Below are 25,779 nucleotides of genomic sequence, written 5' to 3' on the forward strand. Positions count from 1 at the left end.
AACATTTTGACGCTTATGGCTCAGATACAAAAAAAAATTTGGTCCTCAAATTTTGGAGAATTAGTGTGCACATTCACATTTACTAACCTGTAAATAATCAATTAATGAAACTTATTCATAAATAAATTATTATTATTCCTATACAAGTATCTATAACATTTGAAGTCATTTGCTCGGTGGAACAAATATCACTTTACATTAGTTATATCACTGTCAGAATTATTTGCTGCATAACAAATTAGCTTTTGGTGTGATGTGCCCTAAACCAATGAAATGCATTCCCTGACTTTTATCTCTATATATCAAAAGCAATATCTTACTTTAATATTTAAGTCCAAAATCCTGAGGCACAAAAATCAAAATAGCCAGGTGTGAGCTCTTTCTCTAATTCACCAATAATCTTGTTAACAGAAAAAAGTTCTGCAGAAGGGTCCACGCAACTTGAGGTACATAAACAATACAGGACCACCCCAATATTCCAAGATGAAAGAGCAAAAATAACTGCTTTAACAAACTTGATTTGAATAAAGTGTTTAAACAGCTTTCTTCTCACATTTCCTCTGCTTGCTGTTTCTTTCCTTTGATATTAATCCCTGATACACCCATCATCAGCAACCACAATCATATTTAAACTCTTTAATAACAATTCCAAAAATGGAATTAAGTTCTATAATAAGTTCGAATAATCATGATCCAGAACTTCTCAGTATGAAGTTGGAAATACATTAGCAATCCAAACATTGGGAACAGCACTTTTCAATGGAGTGCATAGCATAAACACTGTCAAATGCACTAATACCACATGATAACAGCTACAGAATCCTGTTTTTGTTATCCAATCTCAGCAAGACATCACAAATATCTGATAACTATACAGAAGGCTCTTATTACAAGAGATTACAGACCATGCGTTTTTGGTCATGACCTTATATATAAAACATGAACAAACTAAACTTTTACTACATATCACAAACAAAAAAGAAGTATTTTTCAAAATGTGCACAAAGGAAAATATTACAATATATATATTTATATGAAGAGGATGACATTTTTATTAGTTTTATTTTCTTTTTTTTTTTTTTTACAATTTGTGCTATGGGTAATTTTTAGTAATGCTGTATGAAATATGATGATTGAATCCAGACCATACAAAAAAAGTGACAAGAATAAGCTAAAGTATTACATTTATATGAAAAACCATATAAAAGGTTAAACAAAAGATAGTTTAATGATGGAAGTCATTGGCAATGATTGACACATAATGGTAAATTCATAACATCAATAAAATTAGACATAATGCTGGGCTAAAAAAGAATATTTCTAGAAAAGTCCTAATTAGGTAAAATTGTGTTTTTCCCCCTTCAAATTTATATTAAAATTTATAATTTGGCTATTATGGGTTAATTTTCTATCACTGTTCTAAAATGGATTAAGTGTTTTCTTAACTTGTACATCAAGTACTGGAAACCTAGGTGTATAAATGAACCAAATGGAAATTTTCACTGCCATTGCAGTTTTATTAATTTCATATATATATGTGTGTGCGTGTGTGTATATATATATATATATGCATACATACACCCACATCCACACACTATATATATATATATATATATATATATATATATATATATATATATATATACACACACACACACATATACATATATAAAATCTGTAAGCAAAATGCATGTATTTATGGGTCAGAACTATCTACATCCTACTAATAAATGCACTGACGGAAACAAGAATATCACACTTTCAGATTACAAGTAAACATCTCTTGAGGGGTGGCAAATATTCTTGTGGAAAATGTCTTTGTGCATTGATACACAAAATACACATGAAATTAAGACGAAAAGAAAAATACACAGGCAGGATACAATGCTACACCAATAAAGGTGCAAGAGAGAAAGTGGGGGAGGAGAGAGAGATAGGTGGGGGAGAGATTACATACATGCTAAAACCCAAATGACCCCAAATATATGTATTTACTACAAAATTCATGCACGACAAAACTATCGTTAAACATTGCTGCATAATGAAGCAAAGTCCATTTCAATGACAGTGGAAATAAAAAGAACAGTTCTTTTTGTACAAATGGTTTTGTCACACTATTTTTGGGCATATCCTCCATAACCTCCATAACTTTGCTGCTGACCATAGTACTCACTATAGGACTGTTGCGGTTGTTGCTGTTGTTGTTGCTGCTGCTGCTGCTGCTGTGGTGGTTGATAATACTGGTTCCACTGGCCTTGGCCTTGACCTTGACCATGTCCCTGATTTTGTCCCCAGCTTTGTTGCTGTTGTGGTTGTGACTGATACTGTCCATAGCTTTGATTGGAAGGAGTACTTGGCTGTTGTTGCTGCTGCTGTCCATAATTATAACCTAAAATTAAGTTGTAAAAAATAGTAAAAATTCACTATCAAAGCAATACAGATGTTAATGTATTATTAAATAAACAGGACAAAACAAAAACTGCCAAAGGAAGTTTAGCTGATATGTAATAAAACTATGAAATTTTAATTTTACACCACCACCACATCTTGTTATTGTCATCATCAGATAGTGCTGGAACTTCAAGACCGAAGAAGATGCTACATATATCATCTTCTTCGGTCTTAACTTGTTCATCATTACTTGGAGAAAGGGAAAAAGTGTGCATGATGGTTCTCTGTTGCCTTTCACACAGCTTGCTGGGTTGGACATTTCCATACAACCAGATGTAATGGCTATACCACCATGACTCTGTATCATCAGCTTGGATATCCCGGGATCACCAGTTCCTGTGGACACCTAGGTGTGTCCCCTGGGGTGATATATCATCATCATAAAATTCCTGACATGTACCCTAAAGCGATGTACAGGATACTATGATAGTACTACATAAAAAACTTCCATCATTACTAACTTCCTATCAACAATTTTCTACCAAATCAATCTGTTATCTGTCAACATTATCAGATCTTATATTTCTATTCTTCTAAAGCAATTTTTACTGTGTCAATCCACCTATATTGTGGTCTTCCTCTAGGTCTCTCCTGCAAACCTGGCAGAGAACAATGTCAACTACACCAGTACATATATAAATTTATAAGATGATATTTCTAGTACAGCATCTGCTCCAGTTAACTCTCAGCATGTTCCCTTCTCAGCTAAACAAGTTTTGGATCATGTGATGTTTTCAGTGGAACACAGATCTGGGGAAAAATTAGTGATATAAAAAGCTGTACTCCCCTTCCCCTCCCCTAGAATGGTATTATACTATAAATTAAAGATTCCAAAAAATTACATGCAGGTAACCCTCGTATAACGCAGTCTACAATTTCTAGTAACCCGTCCCCCTTTTTCCCCCCATATATTTTTCACCGCGGGACTTATAAATCAAATTTTTATCTTCGTTAAATTTGTGTCTGCCCATATCGAGCAAGTAGTTATAAGTATGGAATTTAGTTTTATTGTATCCCTGAATAAGGTAGTGTACAGAGGCTTTTGCACTCTGTTTGTGCAAAATTCTCAGTGTAATTCTCAATTACAGACAGCTGGAATAAATATGGTGCTAACTAATGAATCACATGTCCCCTCTCATAGAAACTACGCTATATAGACTCAAGCAAAACCATATGTTGTATTGAAACACAGTATCTAACTGAAAACTATTGTCCAATTTTTCAACTATGAAATAAGTGTTTGTTTTATTGCATTTAAAATTCTCGATGTCATTATGACAGATCATAAAGGCTAACTTCAAATAAAATTCTACCATGAATTGAAACATGCCATATAATGGGTGTGTGAGTTTGCCTGCAACCTCAAATGCAAACAAGCAGCCATACAATTCAACAAGGGTTGAAACTTTTGTGTGAGTTAAGCCATTCGGTAATGAAAAGTTCTGTAGGAACGATAAATGACACCCTGTCGTGCATATGTTAGAACTATTAGTGAATGTTGTTATGACAGTTTCAGATGTTATGGAATTCAGTTGAAGAGAATTAGCATTTCAACTCAACACCTGTTATTCTGAGAATAACAACTGTTATTCTCAAGCTGAGTTCTTTATTTTCTGGCGAGTTACATACGTATGTAACGCTTTTTTTATGTAAAAGTTTATTTGCACGCCTTTATAGCTGCTGTCTCGTGTAAAACAAAATTCAACTTGTAGTTATTGTAATAATTAAAAAAAAGTTGAATAATTTATAAGCGTATAAAAGGATATCACCTGTAAATTGCTGACGTGCCATAGGTTCGCCATCTAGGGTTTGCTGTATAAAGTGTTTATTGTTGAAAATTATCGTTTTCTGCCAGGAAAGCGCATTAAAAATCATAAGTGTGTTATTCTCAAGCTGAGCAGTTTATTTTCTGGTGAGTTACATGCATATGTAATGCTTTTATGTATGTTAAAGTTTATTTTTATTGTAATGGCCACTAAAACTGCAACGAAAGGGAAAAAACCAACATTGAAGAGGAAATTCATTTCTCTCGAAGAAAAAATTTAAATCTTGGATCGGTTGAAAATTGGAGAAAAACCAGAATTTGTTGCAAGGGCTCCGAATTTAAACAAATCAACAATTCGAACAATCAAACAAAATAAACATAAAATCCGAGAAAGTGTTATTGCTGGGTCAACGGTAAGTGCAAAGCGCGTTGCTCGTGTACGCGATATTCTAATGGAAAAAATGGAGAAATGTCTAATGATTTGGATAGAAGATTGCACTCAAAACAAAATTCCTTTGGATGGACACCTTATTAAGCAAAAAAACCTCTCAAACTTTATAAACATTTAAAAGAACTTGATCAAGATTCTTCAGAAGAAATCTCTCGGCATGGATTTTGTACCAGTAAGAGTTGTTTCGAAAACATTAAAAAGCGGTTTTCTTTGTATAATCTTAAAATCCAGGGAGAATCAGCATCAGCAGATGTTGATGCTGCCTGCAAATACCCAGCAGAACTTTTACCAGGTGTTCAATGCGGATGAATCTGGGTTATATTGAAAAAAAAAAAAAAAGCCAAAACGCACCTATATTTCGAAAAATGAAAGATCAGCTCTTGGATTCAAAGTTTCCAAAGATAGACTTACTCTACTGTTTTGTAGTAATGCATCAGGTGATTACATGACAAAACCAATGTTTATTAACCAATTCGCAAATTGTCGTGCGATGAAAGGGCTCGACAAGTCCACCCTACCTGTTTATTGGCGGGCCAACAAAAAGGCATGGGCTACAACTAGCATGTTTGAAAATTGGTTTTTCACGTGTTTTGTACTCGTAGAAAGTTACACGAAGAAAAAGAATATGGACTTCAAAATTCAACTCATTTTAAATATCGCACCAGGCCACCCAACAAATTGAAGACATCCGAATATAACTTTTTGCCACCTAATACTACTTCACTTATTCACCCACTTGACCAACGAATAATATCAACATATAAGTCATTATATTCGGCAAAAATTCCAATTAATTTTGGAAAAAATGAAATCTAATCCAAACATGACAATGCCTCAAGCGTGGAAAGTTTTCAATATGAAATGTGTGAAAATTATTTCTGTCCATTAAGGAATTATAACCCTCTATGCTGAATGCTTGTTGGAAAAAAAATATGGCCTGGGGGGCATTCTGGAACAAAATTTGTGCCTCCAGTGGATGCTGAGCTGCGTCGTATAATAAACCTTGCACACATTTTTTGTGGAGGGGGCTTTTGCGATATGGTTAAAAACGAAATTAGTGAATTAATTGATGGAAAAACAGATTTAATGAGGAGGAACTGGTACAATTAATAGATGGCATCGAACCAAATGGCAGGGAAAGTTCTGGCAAAATTTCTGATTGTGATAAATCCGTTAAAGAATTCAGTTTAAAGAAATTAGCAACAGGATTGGACTTGGCAAGAAAGTTAGGAAATTATTTTACGGATAATGATCCCTCAATGGAGTTCTTGGGAAAAATCACGAGACGATTGGATATTTGTTTAGCGCCATATTATGAACTTAATAAAAAAATTGCAGCATAGTGGTAAGCAAAGTCTTATTACTGACTTCTTGATAACTAAACCAGCCGAAGTAGGCAATGAGAATTATAACAAATGATGTCCAAGAGATATCAAGTGGTGATGACCTCTGGCCACTTAAAGAACATCTACGAAATGTTATTTCTGAAGACAATGATGGCGATTAAAATATGCGCTTTATTTTATTGTGTCTGAAACATTTATGCATTCTGTGCAATGAAATGTATGTACAATTCATAATTTTATACTAAGTATTGGTCTCATAGTTTGTGTTTTCTTAACTTACATGAATTACCTGAATTAAATAAAAATAGTTTGTTAGATGTCACTGTTGTTTATATAATTTAAAAAAAAAAAAAAAAAAAATCAGAACCTAACCCTACTTTTTCTGTGATCTAGTCGTGCATAACACGATTTATGTAACATGGCATTTCTATGGAACTTTATATCTGCATTATATGAGGGTTACCTGTACTTGGTTTAATCCTTTATCCAAGTGTAAGCAAACAAGGTTTGCATAAAAAATCACTTCAGAACTGTGCTACTTGTATACAGAGGCTAATGATTTTACAATTGCCTTGGTATCCCATAATGCAATGCACATATCCTTCAGGCATGCATAATGCTATGCATTATGGGAAGGGTCATTACCAGTCCAGTTTTGACCTTTATTGAGGTCTCATCAATGGGAGCCAGACCCAGAGGTAATACTAAATTTGAACTAATTTAGAAGTGATATTTCCATACATGTAACTGGTGGATTAGAGATAAACGTTGAAAGTTTTTTCACTTGGTTATACTATAAATTGTCTGTACGGTTAGCCTAGTGGCTTTGCACTTCACAACCATATGCCTGCAGAAGGAGTGTCCTAGGTTTGATTCCCGTCGACGATGTGGGGAGCTTAAGGATCTTCCTCAGCCATAGCCAAGTTAGCTGGTCTTGGGCATAGACAGCAGGGTCTTTCCCCACCAGTTTATCTGGGATTTTTCATCCCATAAGCAGGCAAACCAGCTCCATAAACACACAGGGTACAGTTATAGGATATAGTACAGCAAGGAAAGCAATGGGAAACCACTATGTTCATAGCCATTTCCATAGATGGTGGGCTATACATAGCTGTCCCCAAAACAGCTGGAAGGCTATAATCACAACAACATACTATAAATTAAAGATGCCAAGAAATTATATTCTTGGTTTCTTTACATAACTTCTTGTTATATTACGTAAAGTTTAATTTCCTGCACTACATACATGATATAATTCAAAGGTATATATTTAGTCCTATCAATATTTTCAAAGAATGATAAATCAATTACCAACAAGAAATCTCATAATGAGTCAAGGAGAATTTGTATGCAAGATTAATATGGCGAATTTACTGAATGAGTCAGTTTATTTGTTGTCTAACAACAAATCATATTAGTTGATTTGTACCACAGAAAACGCCATTATAAGCAAGTGAAATTTCTCAACAAAAGCTAATGTCTATGGGGCAATATTGTTCTAAAGGAATTTCAGTATAGCAAGTCTGTATAAGTGAGAGTTGGCTAATATACAACAGGAAATCAAAAAGCAGAGACAGAAACAATATTATATCATATTATTACTGAACATCTTGCTGTCATTGGATTTTAGATTTGATGAAGTCAAACCGTTATTCACAGAAAAGTGTTAGTGCTGTCTGGTGAAAGGAATAAAAAATTGTGAAATGGTATATAAAAGTATACAAACATCTGGGAAGTTTCAAAAGATAAAAATAGAACTTGCTATTGCAATTAACAGAGGACTATTGAAAGGTGCTTTCTTTAGTTTGATCTCAATCAACTATGCAAATGATGAAGAATTCAAGAACTTAAATCAGAAATTTTCATTGCCTATCCTATAGGTAAAAATACCCCAAACAATGTTGATTGAACAAATTGTGCATACTTGGGTGTAGGAACAACAGACAATACTACTCTCAAGTGACATTATGATATGCTATCTTCCATTCTATAAACAAAATGATTTTAGGTTGAGTAGTTTAGTTATAAGCCAATTAAATGTTTCAGTTATGTTGGAGGTTTAATGGATTTTTTACAACACCCAAAAAGAATTAAAATAGAATTTAATGCTTCCTATATTTCGTCCTAGTCACTAGGACAACTACGGGGATTACAAAGACAATTAATGTAACATGCACACAAAAACTTACAATACTAAGCCCAACCACGTGGGTGACAATAAAGTCCTATCTAGGTGGAGCGCCCTCTAAGGGCAGTAGTAGGTGGCCTGGAATGTAAGGTGGGACCTCTGGTGATGACTGTTTCCCAAATCTTCGGAAGCTTAATGCAACCGTATTTGTTAAGATTTGGTTGGTTTCTGAGAGCTGCTGCTGCTTCTAAAAAAAGTCTATCTTTCTTGAATTTGCTGTGGTGGAGCATGGTGGTTTTCTTCCATGATACTCTGTGGGTGGTGTCCAAAACATGGTCAGCCAAGCCTGAATGGCCATAGTTGTGTTTAACGATGTACGACTTGTGTTCCTCCAGGCGGATGGATGCTGATCTGCCTGTCTGTCCAAAGTACGCAAGCTTACAGGAACAGGGTACTTTGTAAACTCCAGGCAGAGAGAGAGGAGGGAGCTGATCTTTCGTAGAACGGATAAGGGTAGCCAGTTTGCGGTAGGGCTTATATGCTGTGTGTAGGTTATACTTTTTTAGTATCTTGGCTATTTTTTCCGAAGTGCCACGGATGTAGGGTATGGTGATGGCATTTTTAAATTCTTGTTGACGAGAGGGACGGGGAATGGGGGAGGAATTGATTATTTTTTTGATGCTGTGTTCGCTGTAGCCATTGGAGAGGAAAGTTCTGTGTATGTGGTTAAGCTCAGTAGTGAGGGCGGTTCCACTGGAACAAAGATTGTGGGCTCTCTTGGTAAGGGTTTTAATGATGCCATATTGTTGTGAGGGGTGGTGGTGGGAGAGTTTGTGAATGTATCTGCCTGTGTGTGTGGGTTTTCTGTATACAGTGAAGGCAAGTGTATCATTAGGCAGGCGTGTGACTAAGGTGTCTAGGAAGGGTAAGCAATTGTTCTTTTCCTTTTCCATAGTAAACTGGATTCTTGGTTGTAGGCTATTGAGATGACCGAGGAACGAGTCTAACGTGTCTGGGCCATGAGGCCAAATAGAGAACACATCATCTACATATCTTAGCCAGATAGAAGGTTTGAGTGGGGCTGAGTCTATGGCTCGTTTTTCGAAATCTTCATCATCATCATCATCATCATCATCAAATTCCTGCCATGTACCCTCAAGGGGTGTACAGGATATGATAGTACTACATGAAAAAAATTACATCATTACTAACTTCCTATCTACAATTTTCCTCCAAATCAGTCTGTTACTTGTCAAGAATCCAACATCATCAGATCTTATATTTCTATCGTCTAAGGCACTTTGCACTTTGTCAATCCACCTATATCTTGGTCTTCCTCTGGGTTGTTTTGCTGCCAACCTGGCAGAGAACACTTGTTTTGCTAATCTTTCCTCGCCCATTCTGTTTAAGTGACCATACCACCTGAGATTAGCTATGCTAATGCATTCCTGGATGCTGACAATGTCAAGTTCTTTCCTAATATCCTCGTTTTTAATATGATATTGCTATTGATGCCATCTGTTCACGCCTATAATCTTTCTCAGGACTCTCATATCTGCGGTCTCTCAGATCCATAAGTTAAAACTGGTTTGAATACTGTCTTGTATACAGCTAATTTAGTATTTCGACTAATTTCTCTCTGATTCCATATGAATTTATTCAATTGACTTCCCACCATACCAGCTTTGCTGATTCTGTTGTCTATTTCTATATTTAGTTTACCATCATCAGTAAAAATCATGCCTAAGTAGCTGAAATGTTTTACTTGATCCACAGGTTCTCCATTCACAACACAGTTGACATTTTCCATGATTCTGCCTATTTTCATTGTCTTTGTCTTTTTATTGCTGACTTTCATACCATATCTATTACAACAGCTATTCAATTTAGTCAGAGAATCTTGCAGACTTGTAGCGGATTTATTTAGAAGTATAACATCATCTGCATAAAGCAAAGACCTGACATTAACATCTCCAATTTTGATATCATGTTTAATACCACTTTCCTTCATAATGTGATCCATATAGATAATGAATAACAGAGGGGATAATGTACATCCTTGTCCCACACAGATTTAACATTAAACCATCTTCCTGTACTTCCTTCAATTCTAACTGCTGACTTACAACTCAAATAAAGACTAAGTATTGCTTGATATAATGCCCCATTGACACCATATAACTGCAGCATATTGAACAGGTTCTATCTTGGCACCTTGTCATATGCCTTTTCCAAATCGACAAAACTTAAATACAGATCTTTGTTATATTCCCATGCTTTCTCAACTATTTGTCGTAAAGTGAAGATCTGATCCTGACAGCCTCTATTTGGCCTGAATCCAGCTTGTTCTTCACCAAGCTTTTCTTCCACAATTCTTCTCAACCGTTTCTCAAGCATACTTGCATAGATCTTGCCAGGAACACTCAGTAGGGAAATACCTCTGTAATTCTCACATTCAGTTTTATTTCCCTTTTTATATATTGGTACTATGAGAGCTCTACTCTAATCATCGGGAATTCGTCCCTCTGTCCAGGCTTTCTGAACTATGCAGTGCAGCCACTGTAAGACTCTTATACCACCATACTTCAGCATTTCTGGTCGAATATCATCTACTCCTGCTTCCATTCCACATGTCAAGCCTTTGATGGCTTTTTCTACTTCAAGTATGGATATGTATTCCTGAATCCATGCCTGGTCAATGTTTTTTACCACTGTGCTATCATCACTGCTTGTTTCATTTAGCAGTTTTTCAAAGTAATTACTCCATACTTCAAGGATTTCTTTTTCTCCCGTTTTCATGTCAACTTTATCACCTCTAACTCCTTTTACAGAACTCTTTCCTCCATTACTGAGCTTCTTCAACAACCTCCAGAATATTTTGCCACCTTCTTGATATTTATTTTCTATATTCTTGCCAAAGTCCTCCCATGACTTTTGTTTAGCTAGTTTTACACAGTGTTTAGCATTCTTGCATTTGTCTCTATATTCTCTAAGAGCACAAGCTGACTTATTTGACAGAAACGTTTGATATGCTTTCTTCTTTTCCTTCACTGCCTCTTTAACTTCCTGTGTCCACCAGGGAGTTCTGATTTTTTTATCCTTGCAGACAAGCTCACCACATGCCTTTCTGGCTGAATCAATCAATGTTTTTTTCAGAGTTTGCCACTGAATCTCCAAGGTTTGATTCCTGTTCTCAAACTCTTTCATTTTTTCTTCAATAATCTCTGTGTGTTTTAGTCTACAGTTCACATCTGAGAGCTGCTCAACTTTTATTCGGTTTAAAACTTTCTTACATGTCATTCTTTTCAATATGAAATTGAATTTTATCCTGCTCAAGACTAAATAGTGATCACTTCCAATTTCAAATCCTCTGTACACTCTGGTGTTCTGCACCAGGGAGAAAACATCACTATCAACAATAACATAGTCAATGAGACTTTTCTTATTCCTTGCCTATTCTCTCCATGTGAATTTGTGCACATTTTTATGTTGGAACATGGTGTTAGTAATAACCAGTCCATGTCCTCAGCAGAAATCCAACAGATATTTGCCATTATTATTAGCTTTGCTCTTTTCTCCAAATTTTCCCAAAATATTTTTGTATGTCTCACAATCATTTCCTACTCTGCTATTTAGATCCCCAACAAGGACCAACTTTTCCTTTTTCATTGTGTCAGTTGCTTTTTCTAAATCCTCAAAAAATTCCTCAACTTCTACCTTAGTAGAACCTTCTGTGGGACCATAGGCACAAATAAGTCTCATTGTCCAGTTCCCCATTCTCATATTTGCCCACATTACTCTACTTGAGACTGAGTGCCATTCAAGAAGATTAGCCTCATATTTTGTGCTGAATACTATGGCTGCTCCTTCTTTTCCTTGATTGTCATTGCCTGAATATAACATTTTGTATTTATTGCTCAGAAAGATCTCACCAGTTTTGGTCTTTTTTGTTTCAGTTACCCCTATTATGTTGATCTGGTACTTATCTAATTCCTCAGCTAGCTCCATTTCTTTGCCATTCAGGCTTCTTACGTTGATAGTACCGATCTTTAACTCTGGTGATGTTGAGTTGGGGTTTGTTTTCAGATTTGTTCCAGCAGCTGACTTTTCGCTGTTCACCCTGGTTCCCTGGCAAAAACAACGGGGGCCTTGTTTAACCAGGCGACGCCCCAGCCGGCATGAAATTTTGTCATGTTGTACCATCATTTTTTATTTTGGTTTAACCAATAAGAATACAATTTGGTCGGCTAAATCCCAAATTGCCAGCCCATCCTCGTTCGTTCAGTATCCAAGTAGATACCCAACAGGGTGCACCACGAGAAGGTGAGGATTGGACATTAGGTCAGAAGCTCTGGTCGGTTCTCCGCATTCCTTTAAAGGCTATGTGGAGGTCTCCTCTCAGTTATACAGCTTTGACCCTTAAGCACCCCCAAAAAACCCAAAAAAAAAGTTTTACTACAAAAGTAACATGTAGAATATATTTTGCATTTAGAATTGCAAATGAAAAAGCTTTGCGTAAGATGGGTGCCACTTACACACAGCAGATCAAAAACGCACTGGCATGAAAATCTCTGAACAGTGCTTGGAGCATTTTAACAAGAATAAAACTGATTTTGTGCATAGATTTATTACTATGGATGAGACTTGGATTCACCATTACAGACAAGAATCCAAACAGCAGTCAAAATAGTGGACAGAAGCCGGTTGGACCAAAGAAGACAAAGTCGGTTCCATCAGCAGGAAAGGTCATGGCTTCGGTGTTTTGGGATGCTAAAGGCATTTCGTTTATTAATTATCTTGAAAAGGATAAAACAATAACTGGGGTATATTATTCCGATCTTTTAACCAGACTAGATGAAAAAATGTGTGAAAAAAGACCCGGTTTGCAGAAGAAAAAAAATCATCTTTCATCAGGACAATGCACGTGCCCACAAAGGTGTTTTGGCAATGGGAAAATTAAGGGATCTGCACTATGAATTGTTGGAACATCCACCCATTCCTCAGATTTGGCTGCCTCTGACTTCTATCTCCTCCCAAAACTAAAACTCTTCCTTGCTGGTCAGCGTTTTTCATCAAATCAAGAGGTGATTGCAGCTGTAGAGGGGTATTTTGCAGATCTTACTGAGAACCACTACAGGGATGGGATAATGGTGCTGCAGCATCTCTGGAATAAATGTATTAGTCTCAAGGCAGATTATGTTTAAAAAAAAAAAAAAAAAAAATTTTGAAATTATAAATTCGTTTTTTCATTGTTAGGAAGAGAACTTTTCAGACCCCCCTCTTGTATGTACTGAATAAAATATGATAATTGCTGATTTTTTTAAATCCTGAAGTTTAGTTCTTAAATATGATACACTGTTATACATTTGATAATTATTCTGTTTAACTCAATTAACATATATACATAGCTTAGTAATAATAAGGGTTCACTTGCCCTAAGGCCAAAACATATCTGAAATCTTTCAGAGGTTTCACCATATCTAGGAATGTTACATTATATTAGTAAATTTACAGATTTTTTTACAATTCTGTCAGTATAATTAACAAACCGATCTTGTTAAATGAGACTGGGTATATACTGTTTGGTAAGATATTAATGGATATTCCCATGGGCAAGGTGCATCATGTTCCATGTAATGAGTCAGGTGTTTGTAGCCAGTATAAATTAGAGAAAATATGATGCTTCCAAGTCAGTGAAACTGCATCCAAGTGAAACTGGCTGTGAGGGGGAACTGATTGAGCATGAAAGAGGCATTGTGATGGGATGCCATGTTGCAAGCTTATCTGTTAAGCAAACTGTTAATAAATTGGGCCATCCGAGGTCAAAAATTGGCAATACGATACTGAGATGAAAGCACAGAGGGTCAACTACTACCTGCAGTGGATGACCAAGCACACTCACGAAACATGACCATTGGCTGCTATGAAGGATAACATGTAAAGACAACCATTCATTGGCAGACATACTGAATGCAAAGTTCTGAGCATTGATTGGAACACGGATCTGCACAAAAACATTCAAACACATTCAGAATCAAGGCTAACAACATGTTTCCATGGTAGGACCTCAATATGCAAGCCCTGCATTATCTGAACCAACATGCAGCATTATCTTCAGTGGTGCAAAGAACATGTATAGTGGAACACAGAAGCTTGGAAAGTTGTGTTATGGAGTGATGAATCACATTACATCCTCTCTACCAAGCAGATGTACAGATGCCTGGAGAACGTCTCTTACCAAAGTGCGTAATCCCAACTATGAAATTTGGAGGTGGTGGCATGATGGTATAGTTCCATTTTTCCTGGTTTGGCATCGGACCTCTGTTTTTGTGGTGCCATGAACATAGAACTCCGAGAGGTATCTGAACATTTTGGACAATGCAATGCTTCCTACTAGCATTTCTATGGAACTGACCATTGTCTCTTTCAGCAAAAAGAGAATACACATGCCATAAAGCTGTTGCTGTAACTGCATGATTTGTGGATATGAATATCACCACGCTTGAGTGGCCTTTACAGAGCCCTAATCTCAACCTTATTGAACATCTGTGGGATGAACTAGAGCATGGGTGAAGTCAAGGGACATCCACCCACAACAGTCCAAGATCTCATTACATGCCTACAGGAAGAATTTCCAAAATTCAAATTGATTGCTATCATATGCTTGTGGAAAGTATGCCTTGTAAGATTGCTGCAGACATTGCAGCAAAAGGAGGTCCTACATTTTATTAAGATGGATGCCCATGGCTGTTTGCCCCTCACACTATGGTGTCTGTTGACTTTTTTCCAAGCAGTGCATTTTACGATTCATGAGTTGAATCAGAAGGATACTTCACATCGACAGTTTCCTGTTTAATAATATCCTGATGTTTTTAATGACTTAAAATAATGTAACTGAACAATAAAATTCAGTAAAAGAAAAAAATGGATTAATGATAGTATAAGCACTGATTTTTATAATATATATATATAATTTGCAGGGGCATATATTCAGGGTGTGCTAGGTTTGCAGTGCACATACACAGAATAGCAATATCACCAATATTACATTTTTGCATTTATTCCTGGTAAAGTCACCCCTAATTATTTCTTGGCTTTGCATGCCTAAAATCAAACAATACACTAATGCTTCATGAAGAGGACACTGTTTGATGAGTAAACATTGCATCGCATTTGCAGTCACAAATATGGACACTTTTCAGTCTTTTGAACAGACATACAGAAGGTGCAGTGGGTCAAATTCTTAGTATTCCAGTGGTTTTAAATCACCCAGAAGGCAAGGCAGGGTGTGCGCTGAGACAATAGCACCCAGAAATCAGTGGCTGTGATTGGTTATATTGTCAACCAATCCAACTGAATGTTGTCATTTGTCATGAGTTGCTGTTTTTGTTTTCTGAGTTTCATCTGTTTTGCATGCGTGAAGTGACATGATTTAGAGACTGATATAGACAAGTTTTTAATACATAATTTTCTATAAATAAATTCGAAATCTTCCATATAGAAATTAGCAAGGGGGGTTGAGAGGGGGGAGCCCATGGTGGTTCCCTCTATCTGCTTGTAGATTTTGTTATTCCAAGCGAAATACCCAGAGTTGATGGCGAAGGAAAAGAGATCTAAGATGTCAGTGGGAAAAACGTTTTCTAAGAGCGATAAAGTGTCAGTTAAGGGAATATTGGTAAACAAGGAGGAGATATCAAAGCTTACTAATATGTCTGTATTATTCAAGGTTAAATTTTCTGTGAGGGCTTTAAAGTGGGTCGAGTTTTTTATATAGGAAGCTGAATTTCCGGATAGGGGGGACAGAGAGTTGGCCAGCTGTTTAGACAGTCTGTAACAAGGTGCATTGGTGGCATCTACTATAGGCCTGAGTGGGGAATTAGGTTTGTGGATTTTTGGTAAACCGTATATCTATTTTAATTCTTTTTGAGTGTTGTAAAAAATCCATTAAACCTCCAACATAATGTCCTCACAGCACTTAAGCCTCTACACAAGAATAAATGTTTCAGTGGCTTATGGATAAACTAGTTGAACCCTTACCTTCTGCAGATGAGAGACCTGTTAGGTCAGCCAGATGTGTGACTGGTTGTCACGTGACTTATTACAATAACTTGAGGCTCCAGTCAAATTTAAATTAAAAAACAATAAAATGTATAATGTGATGGTGGGCAAATGGCCTTCTGCTCCCAAAACCAACTGGTGGTGGGATTTATTGTTCAAATTCCACCATGAACAGTGACAGTGGATGTTGCCTTCCAGAAGTTCATGTTTTCAGTCTTCAGAACAAGGTTTAACAAGATAACCTATCCGTCCTTCCACAGTACCAAACATACAAGTTTATAACATTTAATGGGTGAGAATCACAAAAAGAAAATAAATTACCTGAAGATCCTCCTTTCCACTGCCCCTGGCTCCACTGTCCTTGAGCCTGAGTACTACTAGGAGACTGACTCTGACTATAACCATATCCTTGATTCTGATTATATCCCTGGTTGCTTTGACTTGAGCTATAATTCTGATTCTGGCCATATGACTGGCTATCACCATATCCTCCGTAATCATAACTCTATAAATAATAAATGAAATAATGTTAAACTTCAGAATGTTAAATCTTAAATTCATAAAAAGCACTGAATATCACAAGTAAACTTTTCCTATCAGGAAACAGTTTATACATCCTGACATGATGGAGAATGTAAATGCTTACTAGGTAGATTTAAGCATTAATAAATGATTAATTTTAAAAAACCATAAACATTAGTACCTAACACCAGATACCATACCTGTCTACTAGACTATCATGAATTATTTAGAAGTTATTTGAATGAAATCAGTTGATTAAGCATGTTTACTCTATGACAGGAATGGAGCAAAATGCACACAACAAGCAGGATATGCAATAGTTCAAAGAAAAATAAAGCAAGCTAACAGCCCAAAAATGATAAAAATTTTGGATTGGGTGCACTTGATGACACATCCTGTCAGAGACAACTGATATAAATGAGGAATGTTGCCAAAGAAACACGGATTCAACCAAAATTTATAAGATGCTTGCAGAAAGATTTAATGCGAGTGACAGAACCATCTGTTTTCATTGGAAGTGATAGAAAAGAGGAGTGCAAATTTAACAAAAACTTCACTATATATATATAATGAACCTTAAAATAAACTAGGTATATTTAAATGTTTCTTGGATTACCTCATGTGGTACCTACAAAGTGTGCTATGGTGACAGTAACTATGACAGCAAATCACATTACTAAACTAAATTACCTTATGGGGATGCTTAAGGGTCAAAGCTATATAACTGAGAGGAGACCTCCACATAGCCTTTAAAGGAATGAGGAGAACCGACCAGGGCTTCTGACCTAATGTCCAATCCTCACCTTCTCGTGGTGCACCCTGTTGGGTATCTACCTGGATACTGAACGAACAAGAATGGGCTGGCAATTTGGGATTTAGCCGACCAAATTGTATTCTTATTGGCTTAAACCAATATAGAAAATGATGGTACAACATGACAAAATTTCATGCTGGCTGGGGCGTCGCCCGGTTAAACAAGGCCCCGTTGTTTTCGCCAGGGAACCAGGGTGAACAGCGAAAAGTCAGCTACTGGAACAAATCTGAAAGCACACCCCAACTCAACATCACCAGAGTTAAAGATCGGAACTAAGTGTAGCATTTGACTTGTTCTCTTTTTGTTTTCTGCTTTAATTTTTAACTTTTGGGGGTATATTTTCCTCTACTTATTACCATAAGTTTTGTGGAATTTAATGTAAGGATATATACATTGGGAATTTATTTGATCTATTACTTTTTTGAAAGTATTCATCTTTCTCTCTCTCTCTCAGCAATCAGTATTGTTGGATCCTACTTCGCCTTAACCCATACTTTGGATCCGACATGTTTGTCACTACGATGTTCTTAAACAAAAAATAAATTGCTAGTTGATTTCTAATCCAAATATAGAGAAAATTTATATTTATTGACTGTGCCTCTCTATATCTAAATTAGTCCAAGAATTAAGGTAAAACCAACTCTCAACTATTTCTCTTTTATGTGTTATTATTATATATACTGGCCGAGTATATTTAACTTATTTAATTCACTCGCTTTGGTTCGAATATTTTATGAATGGTGCAGTAAAAGAGATTCAAGCAAAATACAACTTTAGATCAACAAACAAACATTTAATTTAGGCTTACAATTTATACACTTTAATTTAATTCACTGAATAGTGTATTATAAACATTTTAGTTCAACTGATAATACAGTCACACAATCTCAGACAATGGTTAATCTATTGTCTGAAATAGTCTTCAGAAGGTTCATTTAACTATTTAATAAAGTTCAATATCATAAAGTTCCTTAGTCATCAATTATACTAATACCTCACAGTTATTCATCAATTACACTAATATCTCACAGTTAGTCATCAATTACACTAATATCTCACAGAAGTGTTACTACCCTCTTATTGTATTTGAAACTGAAGTTTCAAATACAATAAGAGGGTAGTAACACTTCTTCACAAGTATACACTCTTAATTCCACACTCCAGCTAATCTCCGCATAGGAATATCAATAGTTGGATAATTCTTACCGGTAATCTTACTTGTTCATCTACTTATATACGAACATCTCTTATAACTGTATACACATAAAAACAATTAACAGCACTCATTAAAACAAATCTTCTAAATAATAACTGAATAAATTAACGGTTGCGATTCACATAGTTAAACGTTCTTGCTCAGGTCTAAATGCTTGTACTACATTTGACATCACTTGACCAATTCAGTATTCTACTAATAAATCTTGAACTAAGGTAACACACAGTAATTCTTTAACTTGAAGTTTTTATACACAGTTGCCTATACTTCTGGCATTTAATTAATCTTTTAGACACTATATTTCTTAACACAGTTATCATTTAAATTCAACTTTACTGCCTCTACTTATTCTCTTAGTTACTCTGTGCTATGCTTCAAGTTTCCGTGTGTCCTTGAAAAGTCGGCCCTGAAATTAAATCTCAACTACTAAAGTACAGCTAGTCATTCAGTAGTCACTTAGCTATCTTCCGTTGCTTTATTTGTTATTCTGCAGCTCACTAGCTAACCCGCTCCTCGACTAGTAGACTTTAATTAACTACTTGAATGACTCGCCGACTTGCTATTATCACACTCTGATTCCCCAATGCTTCTCCTCCGATTCTCTCTGAATCAAATGTTTTTTACAGCATTCTTAGCTTATATATCCCTTCTTCCTGCCGAAATTGCTCTCTTCAACTAAAATCCTTTCTAGCCCTTCAATGCTGATCAACCACGCTCTGTTCTAAACTAGCGCTCGCTCTCTTACATACATCTCCATGACAACCAAAACAAAATATAATACAACTGAGGCATTGCATAATGTTATACCTCTACATATAGGAACAAATAAAGAATATTTACACTTCAATTAATACGCAGTTAAATGTTGAATACAAATTCTTATATTAATAACATAGCAATAAATAAAATAAACAATATTTTAATACAGAATCTTATCACTATTAATACATATATCCTTGATTAAACAATTAAATATCAAATAAAGTTAAAGGCAGTTATATGAATATTAATTTATAAACAAGTGATTTACATTAAATAACAATTACAAGATTAGCTTATGTGATGGAAGATCATGTTGGATTCTGAAGCAAATAATAATTACTCAAATCTCTATATATTCAGAATCCAACACTATGGTATCTTCTGCATAACAAATGTTATTTATATTCCTTCCTCCTATTTTTACATCTTCAGCTCTATGCTTTCTATACTTTGTAATCTATACTTTCAAACATTTCTTCACTGTAGAATTTGAATGAAAGAAGAGAAATTACACAACTCTGTCTAGCACCTTTCTTTAATTTGAAATGTATCACAGTTCACTGTTGATTGTGTCAATATATAATTTATCAGTCGTATATATCAGGGATGCTTAAAGGTCAAAGCTATATAACTGAGAGGAGACCTCCACATAGCCTTTAAAGGAATGCGAAGAACTGACCAGGGCTTCTGACCTAATGTCCGATCCTTACCTTCGCATGGTGCACCCTTTTAGGTATCTACCTGGATACTGAAAGGCAATTTGGGATTTAGCTGACCAAATTGTATTCTTATTGGCTTAAATCAAATTTTCAAATGATGGTACAACACGACAGAATTTCATGCCCGCTGGGGCGCCACCTGTTAAACAAGGGATTGGCCCCCATTGCTTTTGCCAGGGAACCAGGACAAACAGTGAAAAGTCGGCTACTGGAACAAATCTAAAACCCACCCTAACTCAACATCACGAAAGTTCAAGATTGGTATTATCAACATAAGAAGCCTGAATGGCAAAGAAATAGAGTTAACTGAGGAACTGCATAAGTATCAGATCGACATAATAGGGGTGATTGCAAACAAAACAAAAACAAGAAAAAAGGCAAAAGCGAATTCTTTCTGAACGATAAATACAAAATGTTATATTCAGGCAATGACAATCACGGAAAAGGAGTAGCCATAGTATTCAACACTAAATACGACGCAAATCTTCTTGAATGGCAGGCAGTCTCAAGTAGAGTGATGTGGGCAAATTTGAGAATGGGGAAACTGGACAATGAGATTATTTGTGCCTATGGTCACACAGAAGGTTCTACTAAAGTAGAAGTGAAGGAATTTTTTGAGGCTTTAGAGAAAGCAACTGACACAATGAAAAAGGAAAAGTTGGTCCTAGTTGGGGATCTAAATAGCAGAGAAGGAAATGATTGTCAGACATACAAAAATATTTTGGGAAAATTTAAAGAAAAGAGCAAAGCTAATAATAATGGCAAATACCTGTTGGATTACTGCTCAGGACATGGACTTGTTATTACTAACACCAGGTTCCAACAGAAAAATGGGCACAAATTCACATGGAGAGAAGAGGCAAGGAATAAGAAAAGTCTCATTGTATATGTTATTGTCGATAGTGGTGTTTTCTCTCTGGTGTAGGACACTAGAGTGTGTAGAAAGGATTTGAATTGGAAGATCACCATTTAGTCTTGAGCAGAATAAAACTGAATTTCATATTGAAGAGAAGAACATGTAAAAAAGCTTTAAAGCGAATAAAAGTTGAGCAGCTCTCAGATGTGAACTGTAGACTAAAATACACAAAGATTATTGAAGAAAAAATGAAAGAGTTTAAGAACAGGAATCAAACCTTGGAGATTCAGTGGCAAGCCTTCAAGAAAACACTGATTGATTCAGCCAGAGAGGCATGTGGTGAGGTTGTCTACAAGGATAGAAAAATCAAAACTCCATGGTGGACACAGGAAGTTAGAGAAGCAGTGAAGGAAAAGAAGCATATCAAAAGTTCCTGGCATATAAGTCAGCTTTTGCTCTTAGAGAATACAGAGACAAATGTAAGAAAGCTAAACAGTGTGTAAAACTAGCTAAACAAAAGTCATGGGAGGACTTTGGCAAGAATATAGAAAATAAATATCAAGAAGGTGGCAAAATATTCTGGAGGTTGAAGAAGCTTACGAATGGAGGGAAGAGTGCTGTAAAAGGAATTAGAGATGATTAAGGTGGTGAAAACAGAAGAAAAAGATATTCTTGAAGTATGGAGTAATTATTTTGAAAAATTGCAAAATGAAACAAGTAGCGATCACAGTACTGTGGTAAAAAACACTGACCAGGCATGCAGTCAGGAATACATATCCATACTTGAAGTAGAAAAAGCCATCAAAAGCCTGAAATGTTGAAAGACAGCTGATGTAGATGATATTCGACCAGAAATGCTGAAGTGTGGTGGTATAAAAGTCTTACAGTGAATGCAATGCATAGTTCAGAAGGCTTGGACAGATGGACAAATTCCCAATGATTGGAGTAAGAGGTCTCAGAGTACTCATATATAAAAAGGGAAATAAAACTGAATGTGAAAATTACAGAGGTATTTCCCTGCTGAGTGTTCCTGGTAAGATATATGCAAGTATACTTGAGATATGTTTGAGAAGGATTGTGGAAGAGAAGCTTGGTGAAGAACAAGCTGGATTTGGGCCAAATTCTCACTCTACGACAGATAGTTGAAAAATCGTGGGAATATGACAAAGATCTGTGTTTAAGTTTTGTAGATCTGGAAAAAGCATGTGACAAAGTTCCAAGAGAGAAGTTATTCAAAATGCTACAGTTATATGGTGTTAATGGAGCATTATATCAAGCAATACTTAGTCTTTATTTGAGTTGTAAGTCAGTAGTTAGAATTGAAGGAAGTATCGGAAGGTGGTTTAATGTTAAATCTGGTGTGAGACAAGGACGTACATTATCGCCTTTGTTATTCATTATCTATATGGATTACATTACAAAGGAAATTGGTATTAAACCTTATATCAAAATTGGAGATGTTAATCTCAGCTCTTTGCTTTATGTGGATGATGTTATACTTCTAAATAAATCCGCTACAAATCTGCAAAATTTCTTGACTAAATTGAATAACTGTTGTAATAGATATGATTATAAAGGTCAGCATTAAGAATACAAATCCAATGAAAGTAGGCAGAAACATTAAAAATATTAATTGCATTGTGAATGGAACCTATAGAACAAGTAAAACATTTCAGCTACTTGGGCACGATTTTTAATGAAGATGGTAAATTAAATATGGAAATAGACAATAGAATCAACAAAGGTAGGAAGTCAACTGAATAAATTTATATAGAATAACAGAGAAATTAGCCAAAACACTAAATTAGCTGTATGGAAGACAGTGTTCAAACCAAGTTTAACTTATGGATCTGAAAGCTGGGTCAGAAGTAAAACACTTGACTAAAGACTAAAAGACTAGAGACCACAGAAATGAGAGTCCTGAGAAAGATTAGAGGCATGAACAGATGGCATCAATGGCAATATCATATTAAAAATGAGGATATTAAGAATGAACTTGACATTTTTAGCATCCAGGTATGCATTAATTAGCAGAAGTAATCTCATGTAATTTGGTCACTTAAACAGAATGAGAGAGAGGAAGGATTAGCATAACAAGTGTTCTCTGCTGGGTTGGCAGGAAAAATATCCAGAAGAAAATCAAGATATAGATGGATTGATAGAGTAAAAAGTACCTTAGAGGTACTTTTTACTCTATCATCTTTTCTAGAGGATAGAAATATAAACTCCAATAATAGTGGAGTCTTCACAGGTAACAGACTAATTTGAAGGAAAATTGTAGATAAGAAGTTAGTAATGATGTAAATTTTCCATGTAGTACTATCATATCCTGTACACCCCTTGAGGGTATATATCAGGAATTTGATAATGATGATGATGATATAAGAAAGCTAAACATTGTGTAAAACTAACTAAACAAAAGTCATGGGAGGACTTTGGCAAGAATATAGAAAATAAATATCAAGAAGGTGGTAAGATATTCTGGAGGTTGTTGAAGCAGCTTAGAAATGGAGGGAAGAGTGCTGTAAAAGGAGTTAGAGATGATAAAGGTGACATGAAAACTGAAGAAAAAGATATCCTTGAAGTACGGAGTGATTACTTCGAAAAATTGCTAAATGAAACAAGCAATGATAGCACAGTAGTAAAAAAACACTCAACAGGCATACATATCCATACTTGAAGTAAAAAAAGCCTTCAAAGGCTAGAAATGTGGAAAGGCAGCAGGAGTAGATGATATTCAACCAGAAATGCTGTATGGTGGTATACAAGTCTTACAGTGGCTGCACAGTTCAAAGTGATGGACAGAGGTACGAATTCCCTGATGATTGGAGTAGAGTTCTCATAGTACCCATATATAAAAAGGGAAATAAAAACTGAATGTGAGCATTATAGAGGTATTTCCTTACTGAGTGTTCCTGGCAAGATTTATGCAAGTATACTTGAGAAATGGTTGAGAAGAATTGTGGAAGAAAAGCTTGGTGAAGAACAAGCCGGATTCAGGTCAAATAGAGGCTGTGAAGATCTAATCCTGACAGCAATATCTATATAATATCTATATTTAAGTTTTGTCGATCTGGAAAAGGCATATGACAAGGTGCCAAGAGAGAGAAACTATTCATTACGCTACAGTTATATGGTGTCAATGGGGCACTATATCAAGCAATACATAGTCTTTATTCAGTTGTAAGTCAGTAGTTAGAATTGAAGGAATTATACAGGAAGATGATTTAATGTTAAATCTGGTGTGAGACAAGGATGTACATTATCCCCGCTGTTATTCATTATCTGTATGGATCACATTATGAAGGAAAGTGATATTAAACATGATATCAAAATTGGAAATGTTAATGTCAGCTCTTTGCTTTATGTGGACGATGTTATACTTCTAAATAAATCCGCTACAAGTCTGCAAGATTCCCTGACTAAATTGAATAACTGTTGTAATAGATATGGTATGAAGGTCAGCAATAAAAAGACAGACAATGAAAATAGGCAGAATCATTGAAAATGTCAACTGTGTTGTGAATGGAGAACCTGTGGAACAAGTAAAACATTTCAGCTACTTAGGCACGATTTTTAGTGAAGATGATAAATTAAATATGGAAATCTACAACAGAATCAACAAAGCTGGTATGGCAGGAAGACAACTGAATAAATTCATATGGAATAAGAGAGAAAAGAGAGAACACTAAATTAGCTGTATGCAAGACAGTGTTCAAACCAGTTTTAACTTATGGATCTGAGAGCTGGGTCAGAAGTAAAACACTTGACCAAAGACTAGAGACCGCAGATATGAGAATCCTGAGAAAGATTAGAGGTGTGAACCGATGGCATCAATGCCAATATCATACTAAAATCGAGAATATTAGGAAAGAACTTGACATTGTCAACATCCAGAAATGCGTTAGCATAGCTAAACTCAGGTGGTATGGTCACTTAAATAGAATGGGTGAATAAAAATTAACAAAAAGAGTGTTCTCTGCCAGGTTGGCAGGAAAACGATCCACGGGGAGACCAAGATATAGATGGATTGATACAGTACAAAGTTCCTTAGAAATATAAGATCGGATAATGTTGGAGTCTTGACAAGTAACAGACTGATTTGGAGGAAAATTGTAGATAGGAAGTTATTAATGATGTAAATTTTTCATGTAGTACTATCATATCCTATACACCCCTCGAGGGTACATGGCAGGAATTTGATGATGAATTACCTTATGTTCTGAGAAACAAAACCACCCGATGCCAATTTATATTCTTTTTAGCCTGCACACATCCATGTGCAGGCTAAAAAGAAAGACCACTATACTCCACCACAATAAATTAAGAAAAGAGAGATTGTTTTTAGAATCTGCAGCTAATCTTATAAACCAGCATAATTTGAATAAATATAGTTGCATAACACTTCCCAAAAATATGAGAAGCACTAGTAGTTTGAGATCTCAGTTTACATCCTATGCCACCATAATGTCAACAGAGGGCATCCCATCTAGTTAGGACTAAGTCTTTCATCCGCGTTTCACTTACTTTTATGCTGCTTGTGTGTGTGTGTTACAAGTCTCATATTGTACTCCCTGAAGATCTCTATAACTGAGATATCTTCATTAAACTTTAACATGAACTTATCACACAATATTTATCTTCAGATGGATATGGTTTTCCAAGTCATGACACAGGTGTAAATACTATAT

General features: G+C 35.7%; 1 protein-coding gene across 5 annotated transcripts in view; it reads right to left on the reverse strand.

Moving 5' to 3' along the window:
- Window positions 1-1,979: 1,979 nt before the first annotated feature.
- LOC150102179 (heterogeneous nuclear ribonucleoprotein U-like protein 1) overlaps window positions 1,980-25,779 on the reverse strand; it is a 323,967-nt gene continuing 300,167 nt past the window's right edge. For all 5 annotated transcript variants that reach the window (XM_090399724.1, XM_090399723.1, XM_090399727.1 and 2 more), the window contains 2 exons: window positions 16,521-16,704; window positions 1,980-2,389 (listed from right to left, as the gene is read on the reverse strand). In XM_090399724.1, the coding sequence (XP_090255850.1) occupies window positions 2,115-2,389; window positions 16,521-16,704 (459 nt within the window). In that variant the 3' untranslated portion in view covers window positions 1,980-2,114. The remainder of the gene's footprint in view (window positions 2,390-16,520; window positions 16,705-25,779) is intronic.

Source organism: Typopeltis vanoorti, chromosome 10 (genome assembly GCF_054136105.1).
Source record: "Typopeltis vanoorti isolate ZY-2024b chromosome 10, IOZ_Tvanoo_1.0, whole genome shotgun sequence".
Classification (NCBI taxonomy): domain Eukaryota; kingdom Metazoa; phylum Arthropoda; class Arachnida; order Uropygi; family Thelyphonidae; genus Typopeltis; species Typopeltis vanoorti.